Source organism: Oenanthe melanoleuca, chromosome 6 (assembly GCF_029582105.1).
Source record: "Oenanthe melanoleuca isolate GR-GAL-2019-014 chromosome 6, OMel1.0, whole genome shotgun sequence".
NCBI classification, from domain to species: domain Eukaryota; kingdom Metazoa; phylum Chordata; class Aves; order Passeriformes; family Muscicapidae; genus Oenanthe; species Oenanthe melanoleuca.
The window spans coordinates 33,857,239-33,878,125 of NC_079340.1; the positions used below are offsets into that span (position 1 = coordinate 33,857,239).

General features: G+C 44.1%; 1 protein-coding gene across 2 annotated transcripts in view; it reads left to right on the plus strand.

Annotated features, from left to right (window-relative positions):
• The window catches only part of GLRX3 (glutaredoxin 3), a 339,780-nt gene that overhangs the window by 1,746 nt on the left and 317,147 nt on the right, over nucleotides 1-20,887 (plus strand). Inside the window, exons 2-11 of one of the 2 annotated variants that reach the window (XM_056494283.1) lie at nucleotides 2,233-2,341; nucleotides 3,445-3,519; nucleotides 5,355-5,553; nucleotides 6,509-6,681; nucleotides 6,841-6,902; nucleotides 7,574-7,631; nucleotides 8,268-8,320; nucleotides 8,686-8,725; nucleotides 8,849-8,941; nucleotides 10,093-10,318. In XM_056494283.1, coding sequence (XP_056350258.1) covers nucleotides 2,233-2,341; nucleotides 3,445-3,519; nucleotides 5,355-5,553; nucleotides 6,509-6,681; nucleotides 6,841-6,902; nucleotides 7,574-7,631; nucleotides 8,268-8,320; nucleotides 8,686-8,725; nucleotides 8,849-8,941; nucleotides 10,093-10,143 — 913 coding nt within the window. In that variant the 3' untranslated portion in view covers nucleotides 10,144-10,318. Of the gene's footprint in view, nucleotides 1-2,232; nucleotides 2,342-3,444; nucleotides 3,520-5,354; nucleotides 5,554-6,508; nucleotides 6,682-6,840; nucleotides 6,903-7,573; nucleotides 7,632-8,267; nucleotides 8,321-8,685; nucleotides 8,726-8,848; nucleotides 8,942-10,092; nucleotides 10,319-20,887 lie in introns of those variants that run through there. The other variant, XM_056494284.1, reaches the window with a different exon arrangement.

Below are 20,887 nucleotides of genomic sequence, written 5' to 3' on the forward strand. Positions count from 1 at the left end.
CAGGGACATTTCAATGGGACCAGCAGGGACATTTCAGTGGGAACTGCAGGGACATTTCAATGAGACCAGCAGGGACATTTCAATGGGACCAGCAGGGACATTTCAATGGGACCAGCAGGGACATTTCAATGGGACCAGCAGGGACATTTCAATGGGACCAGCAGGGACATTTCAGTGGGACCGGCAGGGACATTTCAGTGGGAACTGCAGGGACATTTCAGTGGGAACTGCAGGGACATTTCAATGGGACCGGCAGGGACATTTCAATAGGAACTGCAGGGACATTTCAGTGGGACCGGCAGGGACATTTCAATGGGACCAGCAGGGACATTTCAATAGGAACTGCAGGGACATTTCAATGGGACCGGCAGGGACATTTCAGTGGGAACTGCAGGGACATTTCAGTGGGACCAGCAGGGACATTTCAGTGGGACCGGCAGGGACATTTCAGTGGGAACTGCAGGGACATTTCAGTGGGAACTGCAGGGACATTTCAGTGGGAACTGCAGTGTTTGGGTGTTTAGTGCCACATGAGTGACTCTGAATTATTCATCTCCTGCCCTGGGTTCTCATTAATCTGGTTTTGTGCTCTAATAATTAATGACAAGGTTTTGCTTTTCCTGCAATCCCAGCCTGGTTTGGGACCTGACTGCCCATCCAGGGACACCCTCACTGTCCCAGGTGCTCCCAGTTCCATCCATCCTGTCCTGGAACAATCCCAGTGGTTTATTCCAGTTTTATTTTTGGGAGGGAAGAGCTGCAGTAACCACCTCTGTAATTCTAGATTTACAGGTGATTAAATTGTGGTGGAAAACCAGCACCACTTCTTAAAGACAGCAGAAGGAAATGCTGGTAAATGATGGTTCTGGGAAAAAGGAACAGAATTTCTTCCAAACTTGCTGCAGGACTTCCTCTTTCCCTGCTGGAATTGTCCTCCTGGATTATTTTGTAGAGACATTACAGAAGAAACTCATGTGCCCAAGTGAAAATGGCTTCAGATGCAAACACAATGTTTTAAGGTTATTTAAAAAACCCACCAGTAAATTTTCATTGCCTTTGTCACAGAACATCATTCTGTTTTCTCTCCAAAGGGATTGATTATTTTATCCATGTTCTTGGACACAAGATGAGTTGATAATTCTGATAACTCTGCTTCCTTTGGAAACAGCATTAATAATTACATGTTAATTTCATAGGATTTCTTGTTTCAAAAAATTAACATTTCTTGCATTGAGTTATCAGTAAGTTTGTGTTGTAGCAGAAGTGTAAATCTTGATATTTAAAGAGAAAATTTGGAATTTGTCATAACTTCTTTGTCCCTGCCCTGTTTAATAGTGGAGCCTTTTTTGTAACCTTGGCTGAATGCAGGGAACACTTTGTTTAGAATTACTGAAGTGTTTCATTTTGCTAAGTCTTTATTTTTATCTTTCTTAATGTTTTCAATTGCCTTTTTTTAAGGTGAATTTGAAGTGCTCAGAGAGCAGTTCAGGTGCAAAATTTGAATTGCTCTGTGAATGAATTAAAAAAAATAATCGAAAAACCAAAACAACTCCAAAAACTCATAGTACAAATGATTTTAAAATATGTTTTTCCTGAAGATAAAAATGAGTGTATTGTAGCTGCATGCTGGTGAGGAGGGACCAGGCTCTGGTGGGATGAGGATGAAATAATCCTGTTGTGGTTTGTCCTCTGCCTGTCCTGAGATGTCCCTGTGCCCAGGTGTGTCCTGCTGTGGGCACAGACTTAAACTGAGGGAAAAGAAAAGTGGTTCTGTTGTTTTTCTGCCAGAATTTTCTAGAATGTCATTGGAAAATCCAGTTTGTCCCCAGCAGTGTGTCTGTCCCAGCAGTGTGTCTGTCTGTCCCAGCAGTGTGTCTGTCTGTCCCAGCAGTGTCTGTCCCAGCAGTGTGTGTCTGTCCCAGCAGTGTGTGTGTCTGTCCCAGCAGTGCGTCTGTCTGTCCCAGCAGTGCGTCTGTCTGTCCCAGCAGTGCGTCTGTCTGTCCCTGCAGTGTGTCTGTCCCAGAGTGCAGTCTGTCCCAGCAGTGTGTGTGTCTGTCCCAGCAGTGTGTCTGTCCCAGCAGTGTGTCTGTCCCTGCAGTGTGTCTGTCCCAGAGTGCAGTCTGTCCCTGCAGTGTGTCTGTCCCCAGCAGTGTGTCTGCCTGTCCCAGCAGCGTGTCTGTCCCAGAGTGCAGTCTGTCCCTGCAGTGTGTCTGTCTGTCTGTCTGTCCCCAGGTCCCTGGTGGTGGTGCATTTCTGGGCGCCGTGGGCTCCGCAGTGCGCGCAGATGAACGAGGTGATGGCAGCGCTGGCACGGGAGCACAGCCAGGTCACCTTTGTGCAGGTGAGCTCCTGGGGCAGGGGAATGGTCCAGAAAAGGGGCAGGTTCCTCCTGAGTGCCTGTATGGGCTCACATTTCAGATTTCCACCTCTGTTATCCCAGAGGTGCTGCTGTCAGGGACAGGGAATCCCGGAATGCTTTGGTGGGAAGGGACCCTAAATCCTTCCAGGGTAATCCCAGAGGTGCTGCTGCTCTAAGGGATAGGCTCAAACAGGGAATCCTGGAATGCTTTGGTGGGAGGGGACCCTAAATCCATCCAGGGTAATCACAGAGGTGCTGCTGCTCTAAAGGATAGGCTCAAACAGGGAATCCTGGAATGCTTTGGTGGGAGGGGACCCTAAATCCATCCAGGGTAATCCCAGAGGTGCTGCTGCTGTCAGGGATGGGCTGAGACAGGGAATCCTGGAATGCTTTGGTGGGAGGGGACCCTAAATCCATCCAGATGTGATTTGCAGGAGGAGGCTGGGGCTCAGTTTTGATGCTCCTGCTTTGCCTGTCTAATTAGTGGGTTCATTAAGAGCCTGTGTGGCTGGAGCAGCTCAGAATGTGAGCCAGTCAAGAGAAATTCTCATAGCAAATCCCTACATGATGGAAGGGGGAGCAGTAACCCAGGCTGGGCACTCAGCAGCCTTGCAGGAGTTAAAAACCAAGTTGACACTGTGGGTTTTCTCCTCCACAGTTTGCAGGAGGCTGCAGATGTCAGGGGTGATGTAGAGCCCCCCAGAGGGGCACAAAAGCACCTCTGGGATGGTGCCATAACTGGGGGCAGTGATTTATGCATTCCAATATAGCAGGAGCTGCACAGGATTGAGAATTTACCAGGTCAGGAGTGCACCAAAGATTTTATTCACAGCCTCAGGGCATCTTCTGAAATGTGCCACAAAATAAAAACCTTTGAACCTGTTTTGACACCGTGGAGGTTCAGTGGGTGCCAGGCAGCCCAGGGAGTCTCATTTAAATGCAAATGTCTCACAAACTTCAGCAGCAGATCCTGTTTAAATATATAAAATGCCAGGGAGAGCATTCCAGGATTGACACTCACAGTGAGACTTTAAAGAAGATTATGAAAATAATCCGGGTGTTTTTTCTTTTGCTTTGGTTTTTAGCTGGAAGCTGAGGCTGTGCCTGAAGTGTCTGAAAAATATGGAATTAGTTCTGTTCCAACATTCTTGTTCTTTAAGGTAAGAGGAAATGGATTTGAGAAGAAATGAATGTCAGAGAAAATGGATTTAAAAGAAAATGGAATCCATGTGGACTCTTAATACTTACACTTTTGTAATACTCCACCTGAACCTTAGGAGCTTTCTCAGTGAGGAAACACCTCTGTAACTGATTGAAGTCTATCCAGTGGAACCTAAACATGGAGATAGAAATGGTTTTTGCACTTTATATGGAATATTCCAGGACTTCCTTAAGTGCTTCAGGATTCATACTTAGATTTTATTTTAGTTGTTGTACTTGGGTCAAAAAACTTCCAGCAGTGTTTCTTTGTGTTGTAGCTGGGGAAAAACCCAATTAAATATGGTAATAATAGGAACAACAATTTTGTTTGGGTGCTATTTGCCTGTGGTGATAAAATGGGCAATATTTTCTTTAATACATCATTCTAGAGGCAGATTTGCTGCTGTTACTGATGCCTTGAAGTGGCTCCCTAGAACAGAGGCTGGACAAGGTTAAGAGAATAAAGTGGGGATTTATTCAAGGCCTTCAGCAGATCCACCTTGGGCAGTCAGAAGCCTTAGAGGCTACACCCAGCATGGACAAAGATCAGGAATTTTTCAGACAATTAAAAGTTTGTTCCATTTATGTGTCAGGTTTATGCTGCAGTTACAGCCTCAGGTGATGAAGCCATATTCCCCCAGTTTGCTCCCCCAGAATTCCTTTTAGTTTGTACTTTTCAGGGGCTGAGGCTGGAGGGTGTCCTTGAGTTTCAGGCCTAGAGGAATGGTTTTTGTCTGACCAAAATGTGAGGAGAGTTAGCTAACACTTCATATGGAGTTCAGAGTTATGCACTGATGCAGTGCAGGAGAAAAACAGAAAAACAGAAAAGCTAAAATCCCTAAGGCATCATTACCAGCAGCATACAGCCCCTCCCTGCAAAGCTGGGCTTAGCTGGGTGGGTTTGCTGTGGTTTTAGGGCTGTGTTATGTGATCCATTATGTTGTTTGCTCCATGCTGGACTGAGGGCTGTATTTTTAAGTCCATGCTGGATTGAAGGCTGTGTTTTTTTTTGGTCCATTGTGATTTTTGCTCCATTCTGGATTGAGGGCTGTGTTTTTGCTCCATGCTGGATTGAGGGCTGTGTCTTTGCTCCATGCTGCACTGAAGGCTGTGTTTGTTGGTCCATACTGCACTGAAGGCTGTGTTTTTGGTCCATTCTGGATTAGGGCTGTGTTATTTGCTCTGTACTGCATTGAAGGTTGCTCTGTACTGCACTGAGGGCTGTGTTGTATGCTCTGTGCTGCACTGAGGGCTGTGTGTGTTCTCTCCCTGCAGCACTGAGGGCTGTGTTTTTGCTCTGTCCTGCACTGAAGGTTGCTGTGTCCTGCTCTGAGGGCTGTGTTTTTGCTCTGTGCTGCACTGAGGGCTGTGTTTTTGCTCTGTCCTGCTCTGAGGGCTGTGTTTTTGCTCTGTACTGCACTGAGGGCTGTGTTTTTGCTGTGTCCTGCACTGAGGGATGTGTTCTCTCCCTGCAGCACTGAGGGCTGTGTTTTTGCTGTGTCCTGCTCTGAGGGCTGTGTTACTTGCTCTGTACTGCACTGAGGGCTGTGTTATTTGCTCTGTACCTGCACTGAAGGTTGGTGTGTCCTGCTCTGAGGGCTGTGTTCTCCCCCTGCAGCACTGAGGGCTGTGTTTTTGCTCTGTCCTGCTCTGAGGGCTGTGTTTTTGCTGTGTCCTGCCCTGAGGGCTGTGTTTTTGCTGTGTCCTGCCCTGAGGGCTGTGTTCTTTGCTGTGTCCTGCTCTGAGGGCTGTGTTTTGCTGTGTCCTGCCCTGAGGGCTGTGTTCTCCCCTGCAGGACTCTCAGAAGGTGGACAGGCTGGACGGGGCGCACGCGCCCGAGCTGACGCAGAAGGTGCAGCGGCACATGGGCAGCGCCCCCGCGCCCGGCGCTGCCGGCTGCGCCCAGGAGCAGCTGCACGCCCGCCTCAGGAGGCTCGTCAGCGCTGCCCCCTGCATGCTCTTCATGAAGGGCTCTCCCAAGGAGCCCCGCTGTGGTGAGCAGCTCGTGGATTTCTGTTTTGGGGGGGTGTCCCCACAGTGCTGTGCTCACCCAAACTGCTCGTGGAAGTGTTGATGTGAAAGGGCTTGTGCTGGTTTAAGGAGAGGTGTCTGCCAATAAAGCAGCTCCTATTTGAAATGGAGAATGGAAACCCCCTCCCTCCAAATTATTATTATAATTTTGTAATTAAGAGGCTCTCAGGCGAATTAGGAATAACAGTTCCTTACTAGGAAAATTAAAATAGAAATGCAGTATTACACAGAACAATCCCAGCCCTGCCAGAGTCAGAATCCAAGCTGACACCCGTCAGTCAGTCAGGGTGTTGGCACAGTCCCATTCAATGGTGGCTGCATCCTCCTGCAGGGGCAGATGTGGTTCAGCTGGAGCAGTGCTCCTGGAGAAGGTGCAGTTTCCTCTGAAGCTCCAGGGATGATGTGCAAAGGTCTGGTTTTCCTCTGGAATCCAGTGGGAAGAAGGTTCCTTGGTGTCCCAAATGTCAGTTTTTATCTGGGTAGGAAAGGCTTGGCTCCTCCCCTGGCTGGAGCATCTCCCATGGGGTGATGGAATTTTATCAGCCATGCCCTGGGACTCACTGGCCATGAACAGGAGATATCTCCTGGAGGGAGGATGGGCTGTGGGAAGATAAAGATGATTGCCCAGCTGGTTTAAAGATGGCCCATGAGCAGATAATGTGTGCCAGGAGATCAGGGGCACTGCCCAGCTGGGGTAACAGATGGGACAGAATTCACATTTCTGGCCACATCAACCCAACACATTTCCTTATATGGTTTATTTGCTTACACACTTTAATTTGCTTAAATGTTTACTTGCTTATACATTTATTTTGTTTATTTGTTTATATGTTTAGAGCTTGCTGTGGAGAAAATGCCATTTAGTGTGACTCAGGTGGGCAGAGCTTTGTTGAAACTCCATTTAATTTGGATTTTTAGGCTTCAGCAAGCAGATGGTGGAGATCCTGAGCAAGCACGGCGTGGCCTTCAGCAGCTTTGACATTTTCTCAGATGAAGAAGTTCGGCAGGGACTCAAATCCTTCTCCAACTGGCCCACCTACCCCCAGCTCTACGTGGGGGGGGAGCTCATCGGGGGCCTGGACATCATCAAGGTGCAAAATCCCATTTGCTCACCTTCCTGCCTTGCCAAAAACGCCTTTTTTGGGCTTTCCCACCTCATTTTGTGCTTTCCCCACCTCACTTTGTGCTTTCCCACCTCATATTTTGCTTTTCCACCTCATTTTTTGCTTTTTCTCCCCAATTTTCCCCAGGAATTGGAGGCCTCAGGAGAGCTGGACACAATCTGCCCCAAGGCCCAGAAGCTGGAGGACAGGTGGGGGAATTGTAACAAATTTTGGAAGGTTTTTTTCTTATATTGTAAGAAATAATATAATTATTTATATTAATAATATAATTATTGATGTTAATATTATAATTATTGATGTTTAAATATGTTAAACTATGTTTAATAATATATGTATGTTATATTAAATTATGTTAAATATTATAAAATATTCTTATAACAATATTTGATTTTTCCTTATAATTACATTACAATAAATAATACAATAGTTACATTACTTATGTTAGTATAATAAATAATATAATGTTATAACTATAAAAATGTGTGACTTTTTTCTTATAATTACAAGAAATAATGTAATTATGCTAATTTTGTTAACTAGTGTAAGAAATGATGTAATTGTGTTAGAATTATAATTATAGCAATTTTTGACTTTTTTTTAATAATTATATTACAATAAATAATAGAATTATTCTGTTAATTATGTTAATAATGTGATTATATTATGTTAATTATGTTAAGTATTATAAGAACCATTCTTGTACTTATAAAGGAGTTTGATGAGAAATTCAACATTTTTGGAGCTGGGAATGGGATTCTCTCCAAGTGTGGAATTCTTGGAAATTCTTCAATTTCACTTTGAATTTCTGCATTTTCTTTGGGGTGATAACCAAGATATTTTATTTTATTTTTTTTTGTAGGCTTAAATCCTTGATAAACAAAGCTCCTGTGATGCTCTTTATGAAGGGAAACAAACAGGTAACGTGAGGTCAATATTCAGAAAATATTGAATTTTTATTTAGTTCTTCCTTAATTCAATAAGTACTTTATTCAACTTTATTCAACTTCTATTCAGCAAAGTTCTTTATATTTTTATTTGGTGCTTCTAGAAATCAGAGAACAGAATAAAAACTTCTTTTTATTGTGGCTGAATATTATATAAATATTTGATATTTCTATTAGTGTTATCTAAATATTAGATATTTCTATTAATATCTATTAATAGATATTAGAAATCAATTAGAAATTAATAGATAATAGAAATCTGTAATACCTGTTAATATCTAAAAATTGCTTTTTTGTGCTTATGTGAAGAGTTGGCAGTGGATATTAATTATTAATTCATTACAATTAATTATAATTTAATTACAATATAATGATGATAAATAGAACAAGTTCTTGTTTATTATAGTTTCTTATCATGGAGAATCAAGGCAGTGATGCTTCCAAATAAAGCAGATTTATTCCATAAATCCATAAAAATCAGGAGATAAAGGATGGGAAAGAGATTAGGGGACAGCAAAAAAAAAAAAAATTTGGGAATTGCTGTGGTGTGGCTGGAATTTAATGGATTAAAAAAATCAGAGAGATTTAATTTTATATTTTATATTTCAGATGGCAAAATGTGGCTTCAGCAAGCAAATCCTAGAAATCATGAATAACACTGGGTAGGTAATGGGTTAAAAACTGCATTTTATAGATTTAATTTATTTAATTTGTTTTGTATTTATGGAAAATAAAGCAGAAAATAGGAGTGGAATTGTTCCCTAAATGGAAATTGTTTTGTTTTTAAAGGATTTAAAGCAGTTGAAAGGTTTTCTGAGAATTTAATGGGGTTTTTTGTGATTTTTTGAAGGGCTTTTTGAGATTTTTGAAGGGTTATTTTGAGATTTTTTGAGGGTTATTTCAAGATTAGTAAGGGGTTTATTTTGAGTGATTTTCAAGATTTTCTATATATATAAATAAATAATATTGTATATAATATATAATATTATAACCTATATAAATAATATAATTTTTTCTCTTTTCCCAGTGTGGATTATGAGACCTTTGACATCCTGGAGGATGAGGAGGTAACAGAACCTTCCCTTTCCTGTGGATTCATTTCCCTGCTGCCTTTCCCAGAGCTGGAATTCCCAAAAAATTCCCAAAAAATTCCCTAAAAATCCCAAATAATTCCAGTTTGGCTTTTTCAGGTGCGCCAGGGGCTGAAATCCTTCTCCAACTGGCCCACCTACCCCCAGCTCTATGTCAGGGGGGAGCTGGTGGGGGGGCTGGACATTGTCAAGGTAAGCAAAAAGTCGGTTTTTCACTTTTTTTTCCCAGAAAACATTGCTGGGATAAAAGAAATTTTATTGGAGTTGTTGGAGCAGCCCCAGAGTTCCCAGACCCTCCTGCCTGGCTGGTTCAGAGCCAGTTCCTCACACTGGGGCTCCTCAATCAAGAAATCCCATTTATTGGTTTAATAATTTAATACATTTAATTAAATCAGTTAATAATTTAATTCATTTAATGTTGGGACTCCTCAATCAATAAATTCAATTTCATTCTAAATCAATAAATACCCTAATATTCCATATATTCTATATATAAAAATACTCCAGTATTCTGTTCTAATATCTAATAAATAATATTTTTCATTCTAAAAAATCCTGGTACTGCTGAAATTAGATTTGTTTGATTTATTTAAGAAGTATGAGGATTGCTTCAATTACATAGAGGAATTTTATTTTTAGAGATTAATATTATTTACAAAGATTAGTTTCACTTAAATTATATAGATTAATTCTCTTTGGAGAAATTAATTTGCTTCAATTATATAGATTAATTTTACTTATTTAGATTAATTTTACTTATTTAGATTAATTTTACTTAAAGTGTATAAATTTTTATTTAACAAGTGTAGGGATTGCTTTGAGTATTATATAAATTATTTATTTATTTTTTATATAAAATTATATCACTAATAATTTTGTTTATATAGAATATTTTTACTTAAATTCGATAGATTATGTAGATGAACATTACTTAAATTATATAGATTAATTCTATTTATATAGATGAATTTTATTTAGATTAATTTTACTTAAAGTATATAGATTCTTTTTTTCTTTTTTCTTTTTTTCTTTTTTTCTTTTTTTCTTTTTTCTTTTTTCTTTTTTCTTTTTTCTTTTTTCTTTTTTCTTTTTTCTTTTTTCTTCTTTCTTTTTTCTTTTTTCTTTTTTCTTTTTTCTTTTTTCTTTTTCTCTTTTTTCTTTGGAAAGTGTTGGAAGTTTTGGGGATGCCTGGAATGTTTCTGGAATTCACCTGTGAGAAAACCCAAGATCCAAGCAGAGTTTTCCCAATGAAATATTTTGTCTTTTTTTTTACTAAATACACCCAAATCAGAATTTACATACTTTATAAAAAATTCCATAATTGCTGGATTTCTGTCTTTCAGGAGCTGAAGGAAAGTGGGGAATTGCTGCCTGTGCTGAAAGGGGAGAATTGATGGGGATGGGAAGAGAAATCCCTGGAAAAAACTTGGAGAAACAACTTCAGCCCAGGGGAGCAGCAGGAGGGAAAAGAGACAGGAAATAAATAGAAATATTCTCTGTATTTCAGCTGTATGAAAAGGGGTCTCACTGGAGATGCAAAAAGGTCAATTAAAATTCAGAGCTCCAGGATTTGGGGTGTTGGTGTTTCATTATTTATTTCATTGTTTAATTTTTTCATTTTTTTCATTGTTTCATTATTTCATGTTTTCTGCCCATCCCAGAATTACTGAAGGTGAAATTGGAACTTGATTTTTTTGGGACTCAGCCCTCATTTGGGGAATATTTATTATTATTATTATCTTTTTTTTTTTTTTTTTTTTTTTTTTTCTGCCCCCATTAATTGTTTCCATGTCTAATGAAGAGAAAAACCACTTTGGGATCCTTCACCCAGCACAGCTTTAGGGAGTTCCTCAAACTCATTAAGTGGGAGCAGTAATTGCTAATTTGGGGTTCTCAGTCATGGACCTGGGGGTTTGGGGGATGTTTGAGGGGTTTGGGGATGTTTAAGGGATTTTGGGGAAGGTTTGAGGGGTTTGGGGAAGGTTTTAGGGGTTTTGGGAATGGTTTGGGGAAGTTTTGAAGGGCTGGGGGGAAGGTTTAAGGGATTTTGGGGGAATGTTTGAGAGGTTTGGGGAAGGCTTGAGGGATTTTGGGAATGGTTTGAGGAATTTTGGGGAATGTTTGAGGGGTTTTGGGGAAGGTTTGAGGGATTTTGGGAATGGTTTGGGGAAGGTTTGAAGGGTTTAGAGAATGTTTGAGGGATTTGGGGAATGTTTAAGGAGTTTGGAGAATGTTTAAGGGGTTTTGGAAGTGCTGGTGAATCCTCAAGGATCCTTCAGGGAGAAGTTTCCTGCAGGGATCCTCAGTGCAGGGGATTTAATTTCTTTAATTTGGGTTCAATCCTTGTTTCAGTGCCTGGCTCTGGGTGAATTCCAAGTGACAAAATCCTTGGAGAAATCTCTCCTGGTTAGGAGGGGCAGGACTGACTTTCCCAGGTGTGCAAATTTGGGGCTTTTTTTCCCCAAATTCTAAATCTAATCCAAGTCTTAGAATTTAAACCAAACCTGGTGTTAAGTTCATCCCAACCTGGGAAACTTTGGCTGCAGATCCTTCATGTGTTAGAGGATTCCTGAGGATGGATATTTAATTTTCTAGGATTAGTTTGAGTAATTGCTATCTAATACATGTTATAACTTTAAACCTGATTTTAATTGCTCTAAAAAAAAAAAAAAAAAATCCTTGTCATGAAAACAAGCCTTAATTAATCCTCTTAAGTGAATTGCAAATGCATTCAGGTAGCTGTCAGTAGGAAAAAAATCATTTATTACAGCAAAATGTAGCATCCCTGTGGTGAAATCAGGAGTAAGAAGCTTTAATTAAATACTAAATACCAAATGCTATTTAGTTTTCCTTCAGAATTCAGTGTAGTGGAATTTATTTGGGGTTTATGGAGTCCTGGTAATGGATTTATAGACAACAGAGCAGCAGGGAATAACAGGTGATTCCTGACAATTTGTATTTTTATTTATTCCACCGTTGGATATTGGGAAGGAGTTGTTCCCTGAGAGGAAAGTTTTGTGGCTGCACTTCCATCCTCCTTTGTATTTCCCTCCTTATTTTGCAATATTTCCCTTGCTTGTCCCAATTTCAGCTGGATTATGTTTTTCCCTGCAATTTAATGTTGGGATTTTAGAAACAAAAAAAAAACCTCAAACTGTTCCTGAGGATGATGAAGAGAGGAGCAGTCAGTGATTAAACCGTGTGTGCTACTAAATACATGAAATAACTTCACCCAACAGATCCAAAATCACATCCACGGGCTGAGCTGGAGCTGGGAGCTCTGCTCCCGGTGAATCCTGCGGGAGAGGGGCAGGGACGGGGGGAGTTCGGGGTTTGGGGGAAAACTCAATTCCGGGATTTGAGGGAAAAAAACTCGGTCCCGGGGATTTGAGGGAAAACTCAATTCCGGGATTTTCCTACCGGCGGCAGTACCGGGGATGGCCACGGAGCGGCGCTGCACACCGCGGAGCGAGGGATGGAGGGATAACGGGATGGAGGGATAACGGGGCTGGGAATGCTGTCCTGGGATAATGGGATAGAAGGATAATGGGATGGAGGGATAACGGGGGTAGGAATGCTGTCCCGGGATAATGGGATAGAGGGATAATGGGACTGGGAATGCTGCCCTGGGATAGTGGGATAATAACGGGGCTGGGAATGCTGTCCCGGGATAACAGAATAGAGGATAACAGGGCTGGGAATGCTGTCCCGGGACAATGGGATAATGGAATAGAGGGATAACGGGACTGGGAATGCTGCCCAGTGATAATGGGATCACGGGATAATAAGACTGGGGTTGACGCCCCAGGATAACGGGATAGTGGGACAATGGGATAACAGGACTGGGAATGCTGCCCCGGGATAGTGGGACAAGAGGATAACAGGACTGGGAATGCTGCCCAGGGATAATGGGATAAGGTTTGGGTTAAACTGGGAATGCTCCCGGCATTTCTGACCCCTCAGCTGAGCCTGGCACTGCCGGGGGCCAGCCCTGCACCCCGAGCTCTGCACAGATTCCTCTTGGATTTGGCTCCAGTGCTGGTCACAGGGCAGATCTGGGGGTGATCACGGAATTCATGGGTCACACGTGAGCCATCAGAGAATCCCAGACTGGTCTGGGTTGAAGGGACCCCAAATCCCACCCAGTGGGACAGGGACACCTCCCACTGTCCCAGGTGCTCCAATCCTAATGTCCAACCCTGGGCACTGCCAGGGATCCAGGGGCAAATCTGGGAATTCCATCCCAGCCCCTGCCCACCTTGCCAGGGAACAATTAATGCCCAAAATCCCATCCATCCCTGCCTCTGGGAAACCACTCCAAGTGTCCTGTCCCTCCCTTTTCCAAAGCCAGGATGGAAGAGCTGCTCTTCACCTGCTTTGGACAATAAAGCACTGTAGGATATTTTTTTTTTTTTTTTTTTTTTTTTTTTTTTTTTTTTTTTTTTTTTTTTTGCCAGGCAGCTTAAAACCCCTTGGCAATTATCAAGTGGCTTTCTCCCGCCTTTCCTCCCTTTTTAATTTTTTCTCCCCAGGAATATTCCTGTGTGACACTAGATGGAGCCTTCAGTGCACGGGAGGAGTTTGGGGAGTTGGGGCGGCGCTTCCAGCCGCGCTCTCGGTGTGAATCGTGTCAAATAAACACGCTGGGAAAGGATTTCTTACACCTGCAGGGGGCAAAAATCACCTGGGGTTTCCCTTCTGCGTCTGAACTGAGAGGTGGGATTGTACACATCATTTTTCACGTGGATTTTTAAGGCTCTCTGCCTGTGGAAGGTGCTGTCCAGCCCAAACCAGTCTGGCATCCCGTGGGTTTGAAGATGTGCAGAGGAAGAGCTTTGGTACCACGTAGGGATGTGCAGAACTTCCTGTCCCTCAAACATCTGCCGTTTGTAGCTGTTTTTCTTGGGAAAATCCTTCCAAGTGTGTAATTATTTGAAATTGTGGCTTTGGTGATGGGTGGCAGCGTCACAGGAGATGGAACTGCACGTTCTGGGATGAGCCTGGCACCTCCATCGCTCCCTGCCGATTTCCCAGCCAGTGTGAACGCCCTGGGCACTGCTGGCACCCAGAGTGATGGGACCATAGCGAGAAAATGCAATTATCGAGCAAATTCGGGCAGAATTTCTCTGGTTTTGCTGAGGATGAGAACTGGGAGGGGAGTTGATGCAGGAGGCTCTGGGAGGGGGTGCAGGGGGCTCGTGGAGGGGAAATCCTCTGCCCCAAGGGGCTGCCAAGGTTCCCAGGCTGCAGGAATGGCTCTGCCCCATCCCTGGAAGTGCCCAGGGCCAGGCTGGAGGGCTTGGAACAACCCGGGATAATGAAAGTGGGAGAGGGGTGGATTCGATAGAATCACTTTGTTCTGCTCTCTTCAGTGGGAGAACAGAAAGTGAATTCAGCCCTTCACACTCCAGCGTGGCAGGAGAGGTTTTTAAAATGCTGAAGTTTAGGATTTATTGTTTAGAAGAAGAAAAAAATGTGACATTTTCATCTTGAAGATTTTTTCCCTGCCTTCCTGTGCTTTGCTTGTGAGCAGTTCAAAGGTGTTATTGTGGAAGGGAGGGAGGGGAGAGGCCACCAGAGTGTCCCTGGAACAGAATTGTCTCTTTTTAGTGAGAAACAATCTGTGCCTGCAGCCCCTGCTCCCAATCCATTTGCTTGATGGATTCCACTGAAAGGAGCTGGGAACAGCAGGATCCTCCACGCTGTAACACTCTGTCCTCTGCATCCCTCCAGGTGCCAGGAGGGTGTTAAACTGGGAAATGGAGAAGGAATAAAACTCTGAGAGCTGTGTGACAGCAGAGCTCAGGATGGAGAAATGCAAGGAAGTTAAAGATGCAAGGCCAAGAAATAAAAATGCTGTGTGCTGTGTAGAGACTGGCCTGAGGAAATATGTTAAACAAGACAGTAGAAATATGTAAATTTAATAGTGAAACTTTATCCATTGATTTAAACTATCACAAGTAAGCATTGTGATACCAAGATGTAAAGTAAGTTTATAATTGGTTTTAGCAAATGCTTTTCAAATTTTAATATTATCCAGTTGGCTAAAAGCTTTTAAAAGAGCAAGTAACAAAGAGAACTCAGCTGTTGTAGCAGCTGAAGCTGTTTCCACCTTGGTTTGTAAAATGATTGTGATGGAATAGAAGCTTTGAGACAGCTGCTCCAGCATTCCCATCCTGTTGTCTGTGTACATAAATGTGCAAAGGAGAAAAAATTGCAGCTCCAGCATTAAACCCTCAGAGAATTCCCACCATGTGCAGCAATGACATTTCCCCCACAGCACCCAAGCTCCCCTCTGCCCTTGCTGGGCTTTGGGGTGCACAGGTTCTGATTCACCAATTTCAATACATTTATTTTCTGTTGTGAGATAGGATTAGGAGCAAAAGCAAGGCAGGCTTAAAACTTAGAGGGTGTAAAGAAAACTTTTATTAACAATTTAAAAGAATAATAGATTTTATAATAAAATATCAGATCAGCTCTCCTCCCCTCTTTCACACTTTTTATCCCTTTTCAATAACAACATACAGGAACACTTGAGTCAGTTACTAATTTAAGAATAATATTTCTTTTTTATTATTTTTCAGTTTACTCTAGGGAAAGGAGTCTCCTTTTGTTAGGCTGTAGGGACTTTTCCACAAGAGAAAAAACAGTTTCCTCGTGGTTCTACTTTTTATGAATAGCAGCCACATGGGAATTGTGAAATTTTTTCATTTTCACAGCCCTCCCAGAGCTGTGTTTATGGGCCATGTCAAACTCATGGGGTATTAATTTTAGGGATGAGCTGTTTAAAAACAAAGAGCCCTGAGCTCTGTGGCTCCTTGCTCGGGTGCTCTGCCTGGGGTTTGTGAGGATGGCCAGGCTGGCAGAGCCATCCCCAGGGCTGGCACCACCCTCTGAGCCCTGAAGAGCTCCTGGTGCTGGGGTGGCACAGCCAGCTCAGGAATTCTCTGTGTGCTGGTGCCAGTCCTGCTGGGTGTCACCCTGTGGGAATGCTGCCCATGCACAGGGAGCAGGGAAAAGCTTTCCATGGAAAGGGTGATCAAGTATTGGAGGTGTCTGCCTGGGAAGTGGTGGAGTCACCATCCCTGGGTGTGTTATAAAAGCCTGGATGTGGCACTGGGTGCTGTGGGTTAGCTGAGCTGTTGGGGATGGGTAGGACTCGATGGTCTTGGAGAATCTTCCAACCCAAAATTCTGTGACAATTCTGTGACAACTCACAGGATCACCAGGTTGGAAGAGACCCCCAAGACCATCGAGTCCAACCCAGCCCAACACCTGAACTAACCCACAGCACCCAGTGCCACATCCAGTTTTTAAACACATCAGGGATGGTGACTCCACCACCATTCCAATGCTTTATTATTCTTTCTGTGAAAAACTTATTCCTAATTTCCAACCTGTCCCCCCTGGAATGGGCTGGAGCTGGAGCTCACAGGGAGAGCAGTGCTGAGCCAGGCACAGCCTCCAGCAGGGAGGGAGCTCCTGCTGCTCCAGGCACCTCCTCTGGGCTTTTCTGGGATCTTTTCCTGCTGCCCAGGCAGGGCTGGCACCCTGGAGTGTCCCAGGAATTCCTGGAGGTGGCACTGAGTGCCAGGGCTGGGGACAGGGTGGGATGGGCACAGCTGGGGCTGGATGATCCTGAATGATCCTGGGATTCCAGGATTCTGTGGCAGCTGGGTACCTGAGCAGACCTCATTAACTTCAGATCAAATGCAACACAATTTCATGCCCTGAAATGGTAATTTTCAAAACATGTTTTGTGTTTAAAGGGGTCTTTTTTCTCCTCGCTTCACTTTCATCCGGAATTCATTTCCAGTCTCTCTGAGAACCAACTCCTGTGTTTCAGGAAATGTTTCCGAATTCCTGAGCTGAAAAACCATTTGAAAACCTCATTTGAATTTTTAAACAGCTTTGCCTGCCCCAAATGGTTTTTGCCAAATGAAAGAGCTGCACCTGAAAAGTTTTTCCCAGCTCCAGGGAAGAACTGGGTCTGCATGTGGAAGCAGCTGGAATGCTGAGGGAGAGCAGGGAAAGAGAAAAGCACAATGGGAGGGAAGGATGTGGTTTCCCATTAGTGAAACCTCCACCTTCATTTTTAAAGCATAAATAAGCCACAACAGGCCCTTGGGAGCAGCAAAATGTGGAATAGGAGCACGAGGCTGGAGCACAGGGATCGCTGTCAGCAGGATCCCAATTTCCTCTGCTCAGGTCTGGGGTTAAATCAGGATTTGTGCCAGAGCTCGAGTGCCATGGTCATTCCTTGGTTACCTGGAGCCTTGCAGGAAAGGGGAAGGGCTTCAAACTGAGTGAGTTTAGATGAGATTTGGGCAGGAATTGTTCCCTGGGAGCTGGGATGGAATTCCCAGCTTTGCTGTGGCTGCCCCTGGATCCCTGGCAGTGCCCAAGGCCAGGCTGGACATTGGGACAGTGGGAGGTGTCCCTGACATGGCAGGGGTGGCACTGGGGGGGATTTGGGGTCCCTTCCCTCCCAAACCAGTCTGGAATTGTATGAAAGCTGCTCTTTCAGTAGTTTGATATCTCAGGATAAAAGGAGTCAGAATCATGGAATCCTTAAGGCTGGAAAAGACCTTTAAAAAATCAAATCCCACCAGCAAATGCTGCTCTGCATTGTTTGTTTTCTCAGGAATGGAGAGCTGGATGCTACCAGTCCAACACCTGTGGGGTGCCCTGACCTTGCACAGCCAGGAGAACTTCCAGGTGAAGCAGAGGGCTTAATTCAGATTTTAGGTGATTTAAAATGTTTAAAAGAGTTTGGATCACATGCAGCAGAGCAGTTGGGATGTAATTCCAGCGTGGAGCTGATGCTGGTGCAGGAGCAGGACCAGGTCTCTGCCTGGACCAGAGGTGTCAGGGCTTTGGCCAAGCACAGCAGAAAATGACAAAAATCCCTCATGCTCCGTGTTCAGGAGGCTCAGGAAATGACTGGCTGAAGGAAACACAATTTCAGTCCTCAGAGCTGCTGCTGGCACTGAGCATTTCCTGTAAATAGGAAATTTCTGCTAGGGGCAGAATCCTGCTGGGCTGGGTGCTGAAAGCTCGTTAAGATCTGATGTTAAACAATTAATGCTCCGAGGGACAAATTGGTTCATGTAGCAGGCCTGGCTGTAGCCAGAGGAAAATACAATATCCTGGGAAATTACAGGGCTTGTAATAAACTTGGTGCTGGCAGAGTGCTCGAGATGCTGAGTGCAGCTCAGGATTTCCAGGGGTTCTGTCAGAATTTGGGTGCAGAGCTCCCAGCTGCTGCCCTGGGAATTTCCTCCTGGAAAGGCTTTTCCAGCCCTGCCCCAGCTTCCAGGGCACTGCTGGGATCCCCATCCCTGGGGCATTTAAAACCCTCTGGATGTGCTCTGGAATCATTTCACTTGATGGTTTTGGAGGTTTTTTCCAACCTCAGCGATTCTGGGATTCTGGAATTCATGAAAATGCCTTTAATGTCTTTGAAATCCTCCCCTCCCTGGCTATTTGCTGGATTTAACTCCAAACATTACAAAGGAATTGCACCAGTGACTTTAATGAAAATCCTATTTTGGATTGATCTCTTTTTCCCTGCTGCATCTTCATAATGACAATGGAAATAATAACAGAATTCCTTGGGGGATAAAGTCACTTCCCAGGGCTCGAGTTTGGGGTGATTACCCTCACTTTGTGTGGGGGGATATTTCTCATGCTGAAATCTCAGCCCTTTCCTGCCTCACCTCCTGGTCCTGACGACTCCTCCTGAGCTGCAGCCAGTTCACAAAATGTTCCTGTGGAGTCCAGATTTCCCCAGGGACACTGAAATCCTGCTCCACCAAATATTCCATAATTAGCAACCAGCCCTGGGGACAGGAGCTGAGTGGCACAGAGCAGAGCACTTGACCCCTTTTAATTTAATCTCTGAATTTAATGAGTGACCACTGATGGATTCCTTCCCTCCTAAATTTTCACAATCTACTTTTCTATTGTTTACCTGAATCAAAATGAAATCTCTTCTCTCTTCTCTCTTCTCTCTTCTCTCTTCTCTTCTCTTTTTTCCTTTCCCCCTCTTTTCCCTCCTTATTCCCCTCCTTTATTCCCCTCTTTGTTCTCCTTTATTTCCCTCTTACCCCCCTTTTCCTCCACCTTCTCCTGGCTCCCCATTTTTCCCCTTTTTCCATTTCCCCCTACTTTTTCCCCAACTCTTGTCTCCCAGCAGTGACACACAAGAGGTGAGGCTGCTCCACCTCTTCTGTTCCCTTCATCTTCCCACACAGCAGCTGCTGCCAGATGTTTCCAGAGGAAAATGTGACTTCCAGCCTTATCCACACTTTTCCTCAAAATTCCCTGTTCCAAACCCAGAAGCTGTTTATTGCATCCAGCTTTTTATTCCCTTGCTTCCCTCACAAAGCCAAGCTGGATTTAGGGTGTCTCAAATTTATGTTCCCCCCTTTTATGGGCAGCATTTTAAATTCCAGCATCTCCCAACTTTTTCCTTCCTGGGAGCTTTGCAAAATCCCGATTTTGGTCTCTGGAGTAAGATTTCCAGTGGAATGGGATGGAGTTGTCAGGCTGGGCTGGGCTCGGTGCTGAGAGGAAAATCCCAGTTTTCCATGGGAGGGTTTCTCTGGGCTCTCCTAGATGAAGAAACTCTTCTTTGCCACAGGATTTTCCAAAGCCTTGGGGAGGAATTGGTGCAGGGCTCCCACTGCCAGAGGGCAGGGCTGGCTGGGATTGTGGAAGGAATTGTTCTCTGGTGTATTGGGCTGCAATGCAGGATCTGGCCAGAAATGTGAATTCTGTCCCATCTGTTACCCCAGCTGGGGCAGTGCCCCTGATCTCCTGGCACACATTATCTGCTCATGGGCCATCTTTAAACCAGCTGGGCAATCATCTTTATCTTCCCACAGCCCATCCTCCCTCCAGGAGATATCTCCTGTTCATGGCCACTGAGTCCCAGGGCATGACTGATAAAATTCCATCATCCCATGGGAGATGCTCCAGCCAGGGGAGCAGCCAAGCCTTTCCTACCCAGATAAAAACTGACATTTGGGACACCAAGGAACCTTCTTCCCACTGGATTCCAGAGGAAAACCAGACCTTTGCACATCATCCCTGGAGCTTCAGAGGAAACTGCACCTTCTCCAGGAGCACTGCTCCAGCTGAACCACATCTGCCCCTGCAGGAGGATGCAGCCACCATTGAATGGGACTGTGCCAACACCCTGACTGACTGACGGGTGTCAGCTTGGATTCTGACTCTGGCAGGGCTGGGATTGTTCTGTGTAATACTGCATTGCTAGTTTAATTTTCCTAGTCAAGAACTGTTATTCCTAATTCCCATCTCTGTACCTGAGAGCCCCTTAATTTCAAAACTACAATAATAATTTGGAGGGAGGGGGTTTACATTCTCCATTTCCAAGAGAAGCTCCTGCCTGTATTGGAGACACCTGTCCTTAAACCAGGACACCTGGGAGGGTGGGCAGGCCCTGGCACAGGGTGCCCACAAATAAAGGAGTTTTTCCTCCCTCTCAGGTGGATTTTCCTCTCTCCCCACTGCCTGGTTTGACCTCCTGGCAGTTCCCTGCCCCTCTCCAGGGTGTTCAGCCACGCTGGTGCCCAGCCCAATTTCAATTTGTCAATTTGTTCTTCAGCAGAGCCTGGCTCCAAGCCTGCACAGCTGCTGGCAGATTTTGGCACCTCCAGCTTTAACCCAGGGATGTATCTCTGGATTTCATTCCTCATACCACAGGGTGAAGGGAAAATACATTTAAACTGTCATCCCCATTTTTAATTCCTTTTTTTTCCCTCTCCTGTAGACATCCCACAAAGCTCATTTATGGGAGCAGCCTGATTTGGGAGCGTGTGCTTTAAATATTTTAGTTTCCATTTTATTACCTGCAGCTCCAATCAGGCTTTGCACGGTGCCAAGTCTGATCACAAATAAAATTCTGCTACCAGACATCTTTAGTCCCAAAAAAATGACTTTGAGAAAATGAGCAGTGATGCATTAAAATGCATCTTACAGAGAAATTATCTTGATATGCTTTGTCTTCCCCTTTTTTAATTTTTTTTTTGGTAAAAAGTATAGTTGCTGTGAAGCCACAAAAACACGAAAACCATCTGCTACACTCGGAAAAAGGATTTGCAAAATATCCTC